The 16,417-nt window shown below is 34.9% G+C and overlaps 1 protein-coding gene and 2 non-coding genes across 3 annotated transcripts; all 3 read left to right on the forward strand.

Annotated features, from left to right (window-relative positions):
* Window positions 1–21: 21 nt before the first annotated feature.
* Window positions 22–13,734, forward strand: Smp_036720 (hypothetical protein; the record flags this gene model as incomplete). The annotated part of the gene is given in 4 exon segments (XM_018798191.1): window positions 22–30; window positions 34–205; window positions 3,043–3,330; window positions 13,658–13,734. Coding segments are annotated over 4 exon segments (546 nt in total).
* Smp_tRNA_01995_Gln_TTG.1.1 lies at window positions 3,927–3,992 on the forward strand. Its single transcript has one exon. It is a non-coding gene (tRNA).
* On the forward strand, window positions 8,922–8,995 carry Smp_tRNA_02145_Pseudo_CGA.1.1. The gene has a single exon. It is a non-coding gene (tRNA).
* Window positions 13,735–16,417: the final 2,683 nt, after the last annotated feature.

The raw sequence follows: 16,417 nt of genomic DNA on the forward strand, positions 1-16,417 counted from the left end.
AAGTACACCTAGACTCTATATATGTACTTTTAACGACACGACACCGTGACACGGGATTCAGATTATGTGAGTAAAGGAGGTGATCTTAAGATGATAGACATTACGACCACCACACTACTGCACCTTGATGCAAATATTCCACCGAAACCTCATCAGCAAGAATCCCCCTTATTTGAATTCCCCCTCAAAAGTATCTTCAGTAGAAAGCATGTAAACCAGTATCTTCGATTACTAGATTACTGGAACCTTTGAAGTTGATTGTAACCTGCTTTCAGGTTCCCCGATAGTTTGATCATTGAATCCATTGGATAAATTTTGTATATATATTCGTCGTTGTACTGAAGATCCTCAATATTTCATTTGATCTGATTATATGTTTATTCGAGTAAAATAGTCAGATATCAAACAAATTATGATCAGATAGTTTTTTTGTATGATGAAATCGACGTATGAATTTGGATGAGGCATGTCATCATTACTAACATTAATGAGTTTGACTCTCGTGTAAGCGGAATAAGTCAACTTTAGCCTGTTCATGACGTGCATAATTGATTTACCCGATCACTGATCGGAATAATTATACATGTGAAGTGAATGTGTATATGAATGGTGAGAATGGTCCACCAGGGTTCTAGGTATCTGTGTGGTTACGCCACAGAATTGATCTCTACTATTCAGATTATGGAGTTAAAGCCTATATGGTGTCTGGTTCTCCTATGAAGCCGGATTGGATTGTATTGCTCGGGTTATAAAGTTTAGGCTTGGATAGTGTCTATTTCTCCCGGAAACGGGATTAAGCCGTACTATTTGGGCTAAAAATTTTAAGCCTGGTCGGTGTCTGGCTCTCCTGTTGAACGGGATTGAGCCGTACTGTTTTGGTTATCACATTGGAGTCTGGATGGTGTCCGGTTCTCCTGAAAACCAATGTAAAACTACCCTGGCCCACATGGGTAGTATTATATAACTTGTATATTATATATTAGGAAGACGGAAGTTATCTAATATCAATTTATTTGTATTAATTAAATAAGTTCGAGTAATAGGTGATCGATTAAAATGTTTGAATTACGATTAAAAAGTAGGGGCGACTAAGTTAACAGTCATCAAATCTGTTACTAGCTATTTTCACTTGTTGATACAATACGATTTTCAGTGTAGGATCAACAGTGTTATGAAGCCACAATTGACTGATAAGGTTTTTCACAGAACTGAGTCGGTAATACTAACTGAATTTATAACAGAAGACAAGTACTGTAAGCAAAGATGGATAGTGGCTAGCAGAGGAATCCAGGACGCGCGTTTCGTCCTATTTGGGACTCGTCAGCTGGATGTACATGCATCTCAGAGTTGATCTTCACTCTGGGACTCGAAACCAGTACCTTTCGCTTCAAACACTATCACGTTATTCATTCACCTACTGAGTCCTGATAGCCACTTGCTTGTGCAATGTGGTGAAGTTTAAATTCACTTTGTGTTGTTTGTTTGAATCTTCCCATTGATGAAGACAAGTACGTAAATTGACTAGTTAAATCTTATAGAAAATTAAATGATGTCCATGCAAGATAGCATAGTAGGGTTATAAATGGAATCAAGATTTATAATGAAAAGATACTAGTAAAGATAATGAAATATTTAAAACTTATACACATTTGTTTATTAGACAACCATAAAATATATCAACAGGAAAAATTAGTGTTACAGAGAATTGAGAGTCATTTATGATATTGTTATAGTTGAATTCATCAGTCGATCTAAGCTAGACCACCATTGAAGACCTGGAAGCAATGGATAACCTTTTCCTTCTAGTACGGGACCCCTCAACAGTGCGCATCCATGACCCCGCATTCGCACTCAAGCTCAGGACTTTCGGTCTCACATGTGAACGCCTAACCTCTAGACCACTGAGCCGGCATCCAACAGTGTTGATGTCTAACTACAATCGATCCATGATCTTGCACTACCAGTCATCCATTGTATGAGGTAGATACCTATCTCTACCTGACACGTATTGAACTCCACTGGTCACAGATTCTCAGTAGAACTCCAGGAAATCCATCTTGAAGCTAGACACTAGTGAGCACATGATAATTATTATTAGAATGGAGGTTTCGCGGAGATTTTAGTCATTGTATTAGTTGAATTCATCAGTCGATCTAAGCTTGATAAACTTAAACTGTTATAAATTGAAAAGTGAAATGAAATACTGGAAACATTTCAATCAAATTTATTGAACAAGATATCTATGATGGGCATCTTTCGTTGTGTTGGTTCTACTTGGAAAAGAACACTTTGTCATAGGATCTGACATAAACTTGTATTGATCCAAGTAGGTAGACCTTAAAGCAGAAGAGAAAAATACGAAGTACGATAGAAGGAAGCATGGTATTTGTTGTAGTAGAACGGTAAGCATAAGAAATGAGAGTTAGGAAATAACATTGAGCTCAAGTTGTATAGAGAAACATAAAAATTGCATGAGACCGTGCATGATTCGTCTTTTTCAAGCCGTTTAATCTAAAATCTCCAAATGTGATAATCCAGCGGATTTCAGTAAAGAAGTCTCCTCTTACTGGCATTACACAGATCGTTTGAGTTGCATTATGTAAACCTCTATGACCACAGTGTTCAGGATAATGTATATTTTATAAGAAGGCTGTTATATGAATGACAGAGTAAAATAATATGTGGATCAATATATAGAAGTGTTATTATTTCTTAGGAAAAATTCTTATATTCAGACGATCAAGTATAATTGATCAGGCGAAAAATGATTTACAATCTTGTGTCAGAATGATAAATCTGACGGAATCACAGTTGTATAATTCTATTGAGACCAGCTTGGAATTTCTAAACGTTTACAGTCAATTTCATTGATGGTAGCTAACTTCACTAACATACGTGAATCATAGTTATTAATGCATATTTAGGAATGGTTGCTGTTTAGCACAGTCTGTATATTCCATTTGTTTGTATTTCATAGTGTTTTCTATGAATTCTTTATACGAAAGCTAATTAAAGACCAAATTTTCTTTATTTTATATTCAGATGGCTTTCATCATTGTGTATTGACTAATACAAAAGATTTACGTAAGGCAGTTGAACTTATGCAAAATCGTCGAACTGAAGACAACTGTGTGAGACTTCATGTTAGAGCAATACCAAAATTATTACGACCGGAATGTCGTTCACAAATTAATGATGATACACAATTTTCAGGTCAATATTTACCTAGTTACTTAGAAGCAATTGGTCTACAACCTTCAATACAAAACGATTCAACTGATAATGAAAAGCAATTCTTTAATCAAGATCTATTTCCGAAACATGAATACCGTTGGTAATGAAACCAAAATATATATATATACAGATTCAAGACTCCATTGAGAATATTCACATATGGACTTAAACCGTAAACTATTTCTGAAAATAATTGAACAATAATGTTTTTTTATATAATGTTTTCCACTGTCTTTGTTTACATAATATTGCCGCCCCCCCCCCCGGTAATTCCAAAATATTAACGATATTCATTGTAATGATCATTACATTCTATTTCACAGGTACTTGTTTAATCAAGAAATCAATCATTTATTTACTTATAGATCAGATAAAATTTAGGTTTTAGAACAACATACTACTTTTACATTTATAAAATCAGTATAAATAATTCAACATTTTTATACATTTAAATGTATGTATTTATGACAAGTTTTAAAGTGTTTTCCATTTACATATATAGTTACATTTAATTTCTTGTTGTTACTATGGTAAACTCTCAAGATGTTTCCCTTTTTGAATTGTTACGGGTATTCATCAGTTCATTATATTACTAGGCTAGCAAACACTATATAAAATTACTAAAATCTTCACAAAACCCCCCTTCTGATAGCAAACACTATATTTTATTGATTTCTAGTGGCTATCAGGACTCAGTGGCCGAGTGGATAACGCGATGGCGTTTGAAGCGAGGGTACTGGGTTCGAGTCCCAGAGTGAACATCAACTCTGAGATGCAGGTCCATCCAGTTGACGAGTCCTGGATAAGACGAAACGCGAATGCTGGATTCCACTGCTAGCCACTATCCATCTCTGCTTTTATTAATTTCGTTTTTGTTTTATGTTGTAAATAAATACAGAGTTTTTATCAACATGATATATGGTATTACTGTAGTGAATGAGAACACAAATAAAGATAATTGAATGTATTTGAACACAGAATTACAGAATCTCTTAGTGAAATCTGAGAATCATACGGTAAATACTTCATTTGTAAAATGTCAATTAATTATTTCAGACTTCACTGTTCCTTTATTTCCATAGCAATTGCTTTATGTTCCCGTTCTTTCCTTCTCGATCTTCTTCTTCCAGTCATTCTATTCCTGACTAGTGTTAGATGCTACTTATATCGACATAAGTAGCACACACTACATTAACACGGAACAGATAACTGGCAAAATAAATCATCTGATTAGCAGTACAATATATATATATATAGGTTGATGAAATTTCATTGCATTTTCTTCTTGTTTTAGAATCTACTTTTCTTGATGAATCCACTATAAATGAGGCAAATTTTATAGAGTTTTCCTTCTTCAAACTAGAAAGACAATGAAAAGTTTTAGTAAATACTTACCTACTTACGCCTGTTACCTCTCGTCGAGGAGCATAGGCCTCACACCAGTATTCTCCATCCAACCCTTTTCTGGGCAAAATCGATCCTTGAATATAAAAATAAACCATTATACTGATACTGAAAGAGATAATAAGTCGGTTATCGTATGTAAGTCATATGAAACTGAATGTTGTTATATATAGTGTAATTTATGAATTATGTGATCGAGAAAGTGAAAGCCTTACGTGTCAAGACTGGAATCAATATCAAAGAAAGAAACCATTTATTTTATGTGAAGAGAAATAAGAGTGTCTATAATGTACTAATCAGATAAATTCGACCAAGATAAAAATAATGTTAGTGATTGTTCGATATTGATTATTAAGCTCTATGATAATACATTTGCATAATTATTCTACTTATCATTATTTAAGTAGTTCAGTTCACAAACTGAATGTACTTGTCATCTAGTGAATCATAGTAATGAAATAAAATTCATTAAACATATACTTATAATGTTCATCATGTGATATGACAGAAAATAACCATCATACAATAATAAAGGATCAAACTGTTGTGACGACCAAATCATGTTGATATTATTTGAAATGAACTGAATTCAAGGAGAAATATATGATGATTATTTTTACTATTATTATTATTATTACTACAACTACTACTACTATTACCATGAATGAAAAATGTCATTTTGAAATGAGTAACACAATTTTTCTATGAAATTGTAATTTGATTGAAGCGCTTTTGAGAAACCATAGTCAGAAATAGAGAAGGTCACATGAAACATTTGGACTAATGATATAGTTATATAGGAATGATTACAAATTGAGTATAAATAACGTTAAGTCGTGGAGAAGATTTGTAGCTCAGGTGGATGATTTTGATGGAGTTTTGTTCTCTGAGCTGGATGGTTTGGTTGTGGAGCTTTCATGACGAGAAAGTATCTCATACTTCATGTTCCATTGTTTGTAATTAATTAATGATCAACAAAATAAACCAAAGCGGTTTGATGTTTTGAAGATTGTTCAACTAACTTCAAATGATAATTCTAGGAGTGCTAATCAGAAGCCGATGCCATTAAAGTTCAGCCACGTCTCTAGTAAGACACCTCGCCAATGAAAATGGATAACAGCCATGTAATATCATGAATTGACTAGAGTTAGAAATTTATAGCAATTTTATAGCAACCCAGTTGGTGGAGCACTCACCACGAGACCTAGAGGTTAAGGGTTTTATCGCTGTTTGTGTTGTGGATAAGCATTACTATAGAGACCCATACCATGATGGAACAACTGTCCGGTGCTAATTGATTTTAATGTTCGCTAAACCAAAACCAGTCTATTAAGTGTAACCTAAAAAATTAATTGAATTAACTTTGAAAAAGTTAGCATGAATATTGTACAACTATCAGTGATAGTGAAATAGTCTTCTTGTTGTCCCTTTTTCGTAACCTCACTCTTATTGGATAGGCGATTAACTTGATTACAAAGATTTACGAAGAAAACCAATCACAAACAAGGCCATCTGGGAGAACTGATATAACGCATGTGGAAATAATTAAGATGCTCACTTCAATAGGAAGTATATTCTGCAGATGTTGCCAATAGAAACAGTGGAAGCTTACATTTAGAGAATCCTGTCCAGAGAACTCGATAACACTAAATTGACTGGTAACCAATATGGTATTTGTAAGGTCCATGATACCTATAAATTTTTTATACATTACGTTGTGACTTTACATCGATTGAACTATATTTCGGTATTTAAGGGTTGTAATCAGTCAGTAAGAAACCTTGGATCTAGGCTTCTTCTAATTTGTTATTTATCAGAAAGATTTATGAACAATTTTGAAGGATACTGGTGTTACTCATGAGTAAAGTACGGCGAGACTATTATTTATGGATGACCTTTGAATGAATCTTAAGTGACCTTGAGAAATATTAGCTAACCAGTAAACAGTCAGTATAAAGTAAAAATATATTATACAAAACCAAATAATCAAAGTGGATAAACCTCTTTTATATGGTCCAAAAACTTGTCAAGGTTAGGAAGAGGTTCAAAAGTTCTAAAATCGTAATGCTGTTGTGGTAGCTTAAATCTGATTCCTTTTTGATCATACGTACTGTCTATCCTCGTATGTAATAAATGACTTTATCCGCGTTGGTGAATAACGGAGTTAAATAAGTCAAATACGAGAATGGTTTTAGAATACACATATTTTCTACACTCATTGGTCTGGCCAGGGTATCAGAGTGACGAAGCGAACAGATGAGAGAGGAACATAAATGACATGCATTGGAGATGGCGGGGAAGCCAACTCGTTTTAAGCAAGCGTTAATAAACATTTATAGTCAGACAAAAATGAATGACAGACATATGATGAATAAGATACGAAGTGTGCACACATATACGCTTATATAAAAAGTACTAAAGGTTAATAAGCGAATAATTAACAAGATCAAAATATGACTCATAATGTATAGGTGAATTAGCTTGGCCAGAAGCTAGAATAAAGTAGTATATGGGCTTAACATGACAAACGATACTACAATGCATAAGGTAGAGGAACTCATCCATACGGCTCCATAATAGTCGGTCTCTGGAGCCATGATAAGGTCTCAAAAACCCTCTCAGCCTCGACTACATAGCTTCACTGTTGTTTGTGTGTACTCTGACTGTGTATGTTTATCATTTTTATTATAGGCATGTCCCTATGATGCTCATACCACTGAACATCCGAAACTTCAGTAACATCTGCGATTATAGAAACCAAAGTCACTGGTGCTTTTATTATACAGTTCGCGGCAATTATTATAATATACCTTAGTCTCAATCTGGATCAAGCGAAAAAGGTTCCTATTCTAGTAAACGTCTTCCTTCAGAATATGTTACATCGAAGGACACCAGGGTAGTCTGAACAAGGTCTGCAAGTCATTTGATCACTGCAATTTCAAATAAAGAAACTTCTTAGTAGCCTCACTTATTGTAGCCGCTTAATTGACAAGTCTTCTCTAAAATCTTCTGTGAACCGATCGTACATGAGCATCAGGTACTGAAATTGGAGCCGTGACCTTGAAATCCCTCAAGCGCTTATGATTGGGTCGTCCATAAATTATAGTCTCTCCGTAAAGTACCTTCGTCACTCATCATAACAGTCAAAAACATTCACACTGAACTATTCATTAATGAATAGTGATCAGTTATAATAAATATTTCAGGTCATTCAAAACTGAAATGGTGGGGAAGATTTGTAGCTTAGGTGGATGATTTCGATAGAGTTTTGTTCTCTCTGTTCTCTGTATTCGTAATTAATTAAAATAATTCTCAAGAAAAAAACAGTCATCCCTTCTATTCATCTAACACACACACACATACACATGATTTCATTAATGATTTAAAAATTAACTCTGGAAGTCATTAAGATTCTATATTTTGCTTAGTAAAGGAAACTAATGACAATTACCGTTTAAATAGGTTATTTAAAAAGGTATATTTGCATAAATATTTATTGTAAGTATGATTTAATAATATACAATATAAAATACATGGTTAATCATAAGATACTTTGACTAAACAATTACTATGGAAATAAGTTTATTGAATATTTAATGGTATATTTACTCAATAAGTCATACTGTAGTAAACGAGAACACATAAGTGAGTACAATCAAATGTATTTGAATATAACATTACAGAATCCCTTAGTAAAATCTGAGATTCATACAGTAAATACTTCATTTGCAAAATATCAGTCAATCGTCTCATGCTTCACTGTTCTTTTGTTTCTGCATCAATCATTCTTTGTTCTCGTTCGCTTTTCTTTGATCTTCTTAACCTTCTGTTGCCAGGTATTTCACTTTTGATTGATGATACATACTACTTATATCTGTCAATATCAGTAGTATACACCAAAATACAAAATTTGATATATGAATTACAAAATTATTGTTGGAAACTAATTATAATATATAGATTGAAAATGACTTTATTGTCATATAGGTTTCAGTTTTTGTCTTAACTAAAGAAAGACAAATCCATGAGCAGTTAGAATAAATAGCACCCTAATTAATGTGGATGTAACGACTTCTACAACACCGAGTTAATTGTAATATGTAGTTCGTCGTACATTTTGGAATTATTGTGTGGAGGTATTTCTTGGAGTTCTAGTGAAAAGCAGTGACCAGTGGAGTTCAACCAGGTCTGTTGTGAGATATCAACTCACTGAAGACAATGGTGGATGTGTCGCTCAATTTCGTGGATTGGTTGAAGTTAGATATTGACATCGTCGGATGCCGGCCGGCTCAGTGGTCTAGAGGTTAAGGGCTCCGGCTCGAGACTGGTAGGTCCTGGGTTCGAGTCTCGCGAGTGCGGGATCGTGGATGCGCACTGCCGAGGAGTCCCATAATAGGATGAAACGGCCGTTTAGTGCTTCCAGGTTTTCGATGGTGGTCTAGCTTCAATTGATTCATGATCTCAACTATCAAGATAATAGAATAGTTGAAATTATATACAAAAACTCGAGATTAAATTTATTTTAATCGATCTATTTCCTTAACGCATTAGTTTCCTGACGACATATTAGAATAATGATTTCTGTGATCGTTATCGTTAGGAAAACTACCACGTTTTCTACTTCGCCATCAATTGAATTATGATTGAGATCATGAACTGATTAATGTTAACAACTATTGAAAACCTGGAAGAACTAGAAGGCCCTTTTCGTAGTAGTATGGATTAGTTGAAGTTAGACATTAACAATGTTGTGTCTCGGCTCAGTGTTCTGAATGTTAGCCGTTAGCACACGATACCAAAGGTATTGGGTTCGATTCACATTTACGAGTTCACGAATGATCACTACTGGTGAGTCCCATATTATGACTGAATAGCTGCTCAGTGCTTCTCTAAGGTTTTCAATCGTAGTTTAATATTGATCGGTTCATGATTTCAATAAAAACTCAACAATCTCCACAACCCCAGCAGAAAATTATGAAATGTACAAAAACTGGAATTTCACATGGAATGTGTTTGTTTTTATTTACAAGAAGCATTAATAAAACAATGGATTCTAATTGACACCATGACATCTGTTTATTTATTTAAATGCTTAAATATTCCCACACATTTTTAATCTGTTCATTGGTTTATTTATCAGAGGTGGATTGTAACCGATAGTTGGATCCAATACTTGAGTTTCATCCTATTTTAGAGTCGTCATTTGGAAATAATTGAATCCAATTGTTGATGTTCACACTGAGACGAACATCTTGGATTTCATTTCCAACCACATACTAAATTTGCTAAAATTTGTGACGATACAATATTAAGGCAATCGTCTCAAGATGCTCATTTGACAACGAAACAGTTCAAAGCTTTTATAGAATTCAAATTAACTTGAAAATTATACTAGTATTTTTATGTTCATTTACAAAGAGAAAAAAAGATCTAAGTTATATTATGACTTCAAAACGTTACTAATAATGCTTCAAACTATCAGAACCTTCATCAGGAAACTATAAAGCTAGATTAATTGCTAGGTAGACATAAATATCATTTCAATTGGCTGACTACATTTTAGTTTCCCTCAGGTGAATAACTTTCTCTATATAAAGTCATTGAAATGAAATATTTGCGCACCACATTGTTTTCAGTCACGATAGGCTATATTTCCTGAAATGTGATCAACAGTGAATTTCATCCAAACACAGACCTATGAAAAACTTTTGGTACATTTAATCGATTGAAAATAGGTAAGGTTGAACAAGTTGTCATTTAACTATAATAACTAATGAACGCCGACAAAATCACTTTAGTTCCAAGTAAAATGAAACTTGCTTCATAGATTTCATTGATAAATGTAACGTAGTATATTAGAAATCCAAATACAAGCGCCAAGAAAGAATTGAATAGGGTGATCTATACGTCTTCAGTTGGTTACTAATTGATTGATAGACCATTCGCTGAGCGAGGGTGGAGATTAACATTCTTACATTTTTATTGGTTATGGTCATTCAGAAAGTTTTTTCTTCCCTCAATTTTCCAGTTTTCACAGCTAAAGAATTATTCTAGACAGTTTGAAAAAAATTGCACGAAAGATGAACATTTCGTTCTATTTAAGACTCGTCAGTTGGATCTAAGTCCACCTCAGTGTTTACATTTACGCTTGAACCCAATAACTTTCACCTCAAATGTCAGCATGATATTCACTAGTCCAGTGAGTGTGGATGGGTACTTGGTTCCAGTCTTCTTGCAAATATCAGTACTAGGATGTAGGAACATCCAGTTGACGAGTCGCAAAGGGGGTGAAACTCGAGACCAAGATTCTTATTTATTTATTTATTTATTTAAACACATGAATATTGGTGCAAAGGGTCACCAGATACATATGCGTCACACAAATCTCATTTGATTTGTGTGAGGACTGTGATACTACCTGGGTGCCCAATCCGGAACAGGTGGTTTTCTTAGGGGGTCACACCCGGAACCTTTGACCTAAAGATATGATCAACAAGGCAGTGGAGCATCGTAAGGAGATGCAGTTCTATGGTAGCCGGTGACCAACGATTGGTTCATACTCCATTTGTTTCCTCAGGATACTGGGGCCAGCCAATGTGCACCATTAGTTTGGAATCAGGGTTTTCCAACTCCATGAGATGGATCCTCCATATCCACTGACCCGGTTAAAGCTCCGGACATTCACTTTTCGTCCTCTCATTTTCGTAAACAACACCCCTGTTGCGAGAACGCAGTGAGTAGGAGTTCCCTGGTAGAGGCTATATGCGCATCGCCATGTGAGAGCATTTGGAGAGGGAGAGCGGACTCTCCCCACTCTCGGCCGTACCAGGGCATTTGGGGGCAACCAAGATTCTACCTTCTTAATTTAATGAACATCTATAAATAAATGACATTATCTATACAAATCTCTCCAGTTACATATATTACAATGAGGACTATTCCGTTGCATTCTTCATTATCAACTTGAGGAAAATGTAAACCATTCGAAATATTAAACACATAATGTTGTTTCATGAATTAACAGAGGGTTTAGGTACTTCTAAGAACATCTTGAATATTATGTACTTTCACATCAATAATGCTAAAAGGGTGAAAAATGTCTCTCTATTTAATTTCTTGAAAATTAGGCTTGGGTAATTAAAGTTTTTTAAAGGTCATTGACTTAAAAGATAGTAACCATATAATTGATTTTATGTAAATTGATCATAACATCGGGTATTCATTCGCTTAATTAAAAAGAACACAAATCTTTTTTGGAAAATGTAAAGGTTAATTAATTACTTTTTCTTTTTGTGCATCCCACCAATGTCCTTAATATTTTAGGTATATTAGGGCTCAGTGATTAGATAAAGTACACTGCAATCGATTACAATAACCATATATATATGAGATGTAATGTAGCTCATTTACGAAGTACGTTTTATGTACTTCTGTAAGGATGGCTCGTTGGCAAACTCTAGGAAGCCTCAAGAAGCCCAGAAAGAGCCGAAGACATTACATCCAATTACCACTAGGGGAACATTCTAGAATGTCGACGTTTAACTTCCCTATTGGATGGATAAGAATGACCCCCTATGTGCCTATTGGTTGTCCGAAATGATGATTTGCTTTCAGCCAAAAAACTTTCAGTAAATGAGATTTTTGTACTATATTTGACACTGTTTTGGGGAATAAAAGTCCTACTTAACTAGTCTTCTGTCTTCTCTCTTGTGACGTAGCGGATTCGATCGTTCAAGTAGTCTAGTAGTACGCGGCATAGCAGGAATCAAAGCTCTAGATATAACAACTTCATGTTGAATTATATTGTTTTGTCAAAGACCTAATAATTTATGACCGGAATTGGACTCAAGAAGGTCTACTGATAAATGAATATTCTTAGCAAATTGGCGTTAAAAAACTTTACTATTTAAGTGATTCGTAGGAGAATGAATTCATCGGTGAACCGGATTTCATTAAAATTTACAATAATTTGTAACATTGTTCAGTAATTCACTTGGTATTGCTTGTTTAAATCTTCCCATTCATGTTTAGGACTGCAAATGATCAGTCTCCAAGTGGTGTATGTGAATACTGTGCGTATTGCCTCGATACAGCATTAATTCATAAGCATTATATTCGAAAATGGATATTGGTTAGCAGTGGAATCCATGACGCGCGTTTCATCCTACTTGGGACTCGGGTCCCAGAGTGAACGTCAACTCAGAGACGCAGGTACTTCTAGCTGACGAGTCCCAAATAGGACGAAACGCGTGTCCCGGATCCCACTGCTAGTCACTATCCATCTTTGCTTATTGTTCAATAATACTCCTCACTTCCAGTCATAGATTACGGCTATCTCAGTGATTTAAATCAAGTTTTCTAATGTTTCAAATAATTGTCAAGTACTTCATGAATGAATCTCAATAACAATGTCTGTGCTTTATGAACAACGAGATTTAAGAGTCAGTTAATTTATACTACTTAATATATTATAAGTAGCCAAGCAAGTTATCATTTGTCTTTGAATAGACTATATAATGATATGATCCCTAAATGCTTGTCTTTTGAACGGGTTACGTTTATACTGTATCATAGTGAATATTCTAGTCGAAATGAAGTGATCATTTGATAATGATCCATTATTAAAGAATTTAAAATCCAATTATCATCTAATTATTCAATATGTAAATAGTTTTTAAACCGTTACGTCTGACATTATTATAAATATGAAGTGTTTAACTCGCTTGTGATTGATAGTGAGTCCCCGAATCCGTCGACACATAGTGAAAACCGAAGACTGGTGATAAGAACTTACTTGACTCCCAAAAAGAAATCGAAATAATGTATTCATACACTACTTTTTAAATGATTATTATGGTTAGATTAACAATCAGATTTATATAATTTGAACTAAGTAGTGTTTCATATTAAATAATCAATAATTCACCATATGAACACATGTTTACAATAGAATATTCATCGATTTTTACACAAACTTGGTTTTTCTAATTTGGTTCTGTCATATTCCCTTTTTTTCTAGGAAATAGGTCCGAAATTTTGGATGCAGCTGAAGCCATTGAAGAAGGCTGTTTTCTCGATGTTCTTTTCAAGGTTTGATCATTGTTTTTGGTTCCATGGCCAGGTTGCTTCTGATCGACTATATTAATAAGTTGGTGCAATTGCAGGTTGCACCTACAGGGTTCTGTACCTGACGTAAGCTCTCTGAGTATTATTTTGTTCAATCGCTGGTCCAAACATTTTTCCTGGATATTGACTTATCAAATCACTGCACTGACTCTTCTACGATGGCACTAACTACCTAGACAGGCCCGCACTATCGAAAGCTTCATGCATACACCAGCAAACAGTCCGGCAATTGACGTTCAGCCCCATCCACATCTGGTTTCTATCCCTGATTTTCTTCCTGTGGGTACATAGCATTTAATGAAGTGAGAATTTTTATCACCGGCATCGCTTTAGCTACGGTGATACCTTTAGAAGGGGCTGGGTTCGACGTTATCCTGTGTAAAGTGAGATCGATAAACGAGCACACCAATGATAAGGTGAAACGCTCACCACCACACTAACTTCTTTGACCTTGTATGACTGTCTTTGTTTTATCCACCAATCACAATTTTATGTTCATTCTAAAACAATATTCGCCTTGTTGGCTCATTTTTCCTATTCTCCAGTTACTGTTCGACATGTAGTTTATGTCTCTCCGTGACCCTATATAATAGACTGTACTGTTTATTCGCATACTAACGTTGTTAATTTACGTTTTAGAAAGAGATAAAGTTTATTAAGCCAAATAGCTTACTTGTTTTGACTTTGGTGAAACCAAGACTCTGTACTCGACAGTCTAGAGAATAGCTTAAAGTTGCACCTGTAGGAAATTGCTTCCTACATCCTGCTTTCAAAAAAATCCGTATATTTTCTTCCACTTTTTTCTCTTACTTTTTCAAATAGATGAGAACTCACTCGGTTGTATCAGCGAGACTCTCAGCCTGGTCATTCGACTGAAAATAGTAGGGCGGCGATCAAATATGTATAACCACATTCTTGAAATAAAAGTCTGAGGAGATTTTTAATGTGAACTAAGGGTCGTTTTCATCAACCGATGTTCTCAGAAGACCAAGTTACACGGCAAATCTATTCAGCAATGTGATTGTTAATGCCTATGATATTTGACGCAAAATCAGCATGAACACCAATCATGGCTTTCCTACACATGGCTATAGGGATGCCTGGACCTTCGGTGGTAGTTCTGCTGATTGGACACATTGTAGACACTTCTGTACCATGTTCTTAATGTCCCTACCCGTTCGTGTTCAGTTAACGTAGCTGCATGCTAGTAACCTCAGATATTGCACATCCGGACAACTTACATGGAGTTGTTTTAATAATCAACAGCTAAAGTAACTGGAATCACTAAACTCTTCTCAAACGACAGGAATTAGTCACTAATAGGAATTACATCATGCTGTCGGAAATACTTTATTAAGTCCTTGTCAAATACATTTACTTCTGCTTTAATTTATATTACAACAACAAAATAACCCTTGTCGATTGGCCGATTTGAGTCAATTAGTTTTGATATGTTAAATTATTTGGAAAGGTTGACATTTCTAGGTTGATGGTTTTAAAGAAAGTAACTGACCAATCTTTATTGGAATACATCCACTCTGAGCAGGTCATCTTGATATTGAAGTTGAATCATAAGTTCTCATCAAAGTTGGATTGTGGCTAACAGTAAAATCTAAGATACAGGTTCCGTCCAATTTAAGACTCGTCTGGCGGATGTTTCTGAATCTCAGTGTTGATTTTCACACTGCGATTAGAATGCGATACCTTTCTCTTAAAATTACAATGCGTTATCCATTCAACTATTGAGTTCAAACAGATACTAGTTTGTGCAACTGGTGTGTATTTTATTGAAAAAGGTTTATATTTTCACGTTGTTAATATCAGTTGCTAATAACAAATCACATACTTCATTGGTTCTAAGTGCTCAATGTCGTTTTTTAATTTCCTAACGTATAAACTTACATCATGTGATGAAAAACATTTGGACTATGGTTTTAAATACAAGATTGATATTTTACAATATCTTTAAAATCAGTACATATTCGTGTGGTTCATAGTCAAATCTCTACCATATGAGAACTCGATCAAATACTGCGCCATTACAAGAAGTGTTACGACGTATATGTGTATGTACATTTTTTGAAGGGTTTTGTGACGATTGGTGTGGTCGTGAGCATTTACAGTTGTAAGGAGTCTTATACCAAAACAAAAGATATCCTCATTGCTCTGTGATTTTCAGCGGTACCTCGACTAATATCAATCAGTAACGAGTACAGCCCAGCGGAGGAAGAAAGCAGGAAGAAGTGCTGGAAGTGGATTGGGAACACTTTGAGGAAATCACGCAATTGCGTCACAAGACAAGTCCTGAAGGCCAAAGGAGAAGAGGAAGACCAACATCTCTATTAAATACCTACCTGGATAACATCAATGAACAAGGAGAATCGGATGCAGACATTAAGGCCAGAATTGGCAAGACAATGGCAACATTCCTACAGTTGAATAACATATGGAACTCAAAACAACCATTAGCCAATATCAAAGTCAGGACATTCAATACGAACCTCAAGACAGTTCTACTGTACACAACTGAAACTTTGACAACTACTACAACCATCATCAAAAATGTACAGGTATCTATAAACAGTTGTCTGCACGAAATACTCAACGTCCGTTAAACGGATACCATTCGCGACAGCCTACTGTGGGAGAGAAC

Source organism: Schistosoma mansoni, chromosome 6, assembly GCF_000237925.1.
Source record: "Schistosoma mansoni strain Puerto Rico chromosome 6, complete genome".
In the NCBI taxonomy this organism is placed as follows: Eukaryota; Metazoa; Platyhelminthes; class Trematoda; order Strigeidida; family Schistosomatidae; genus Schistosoma; species Schistosoma mansoni.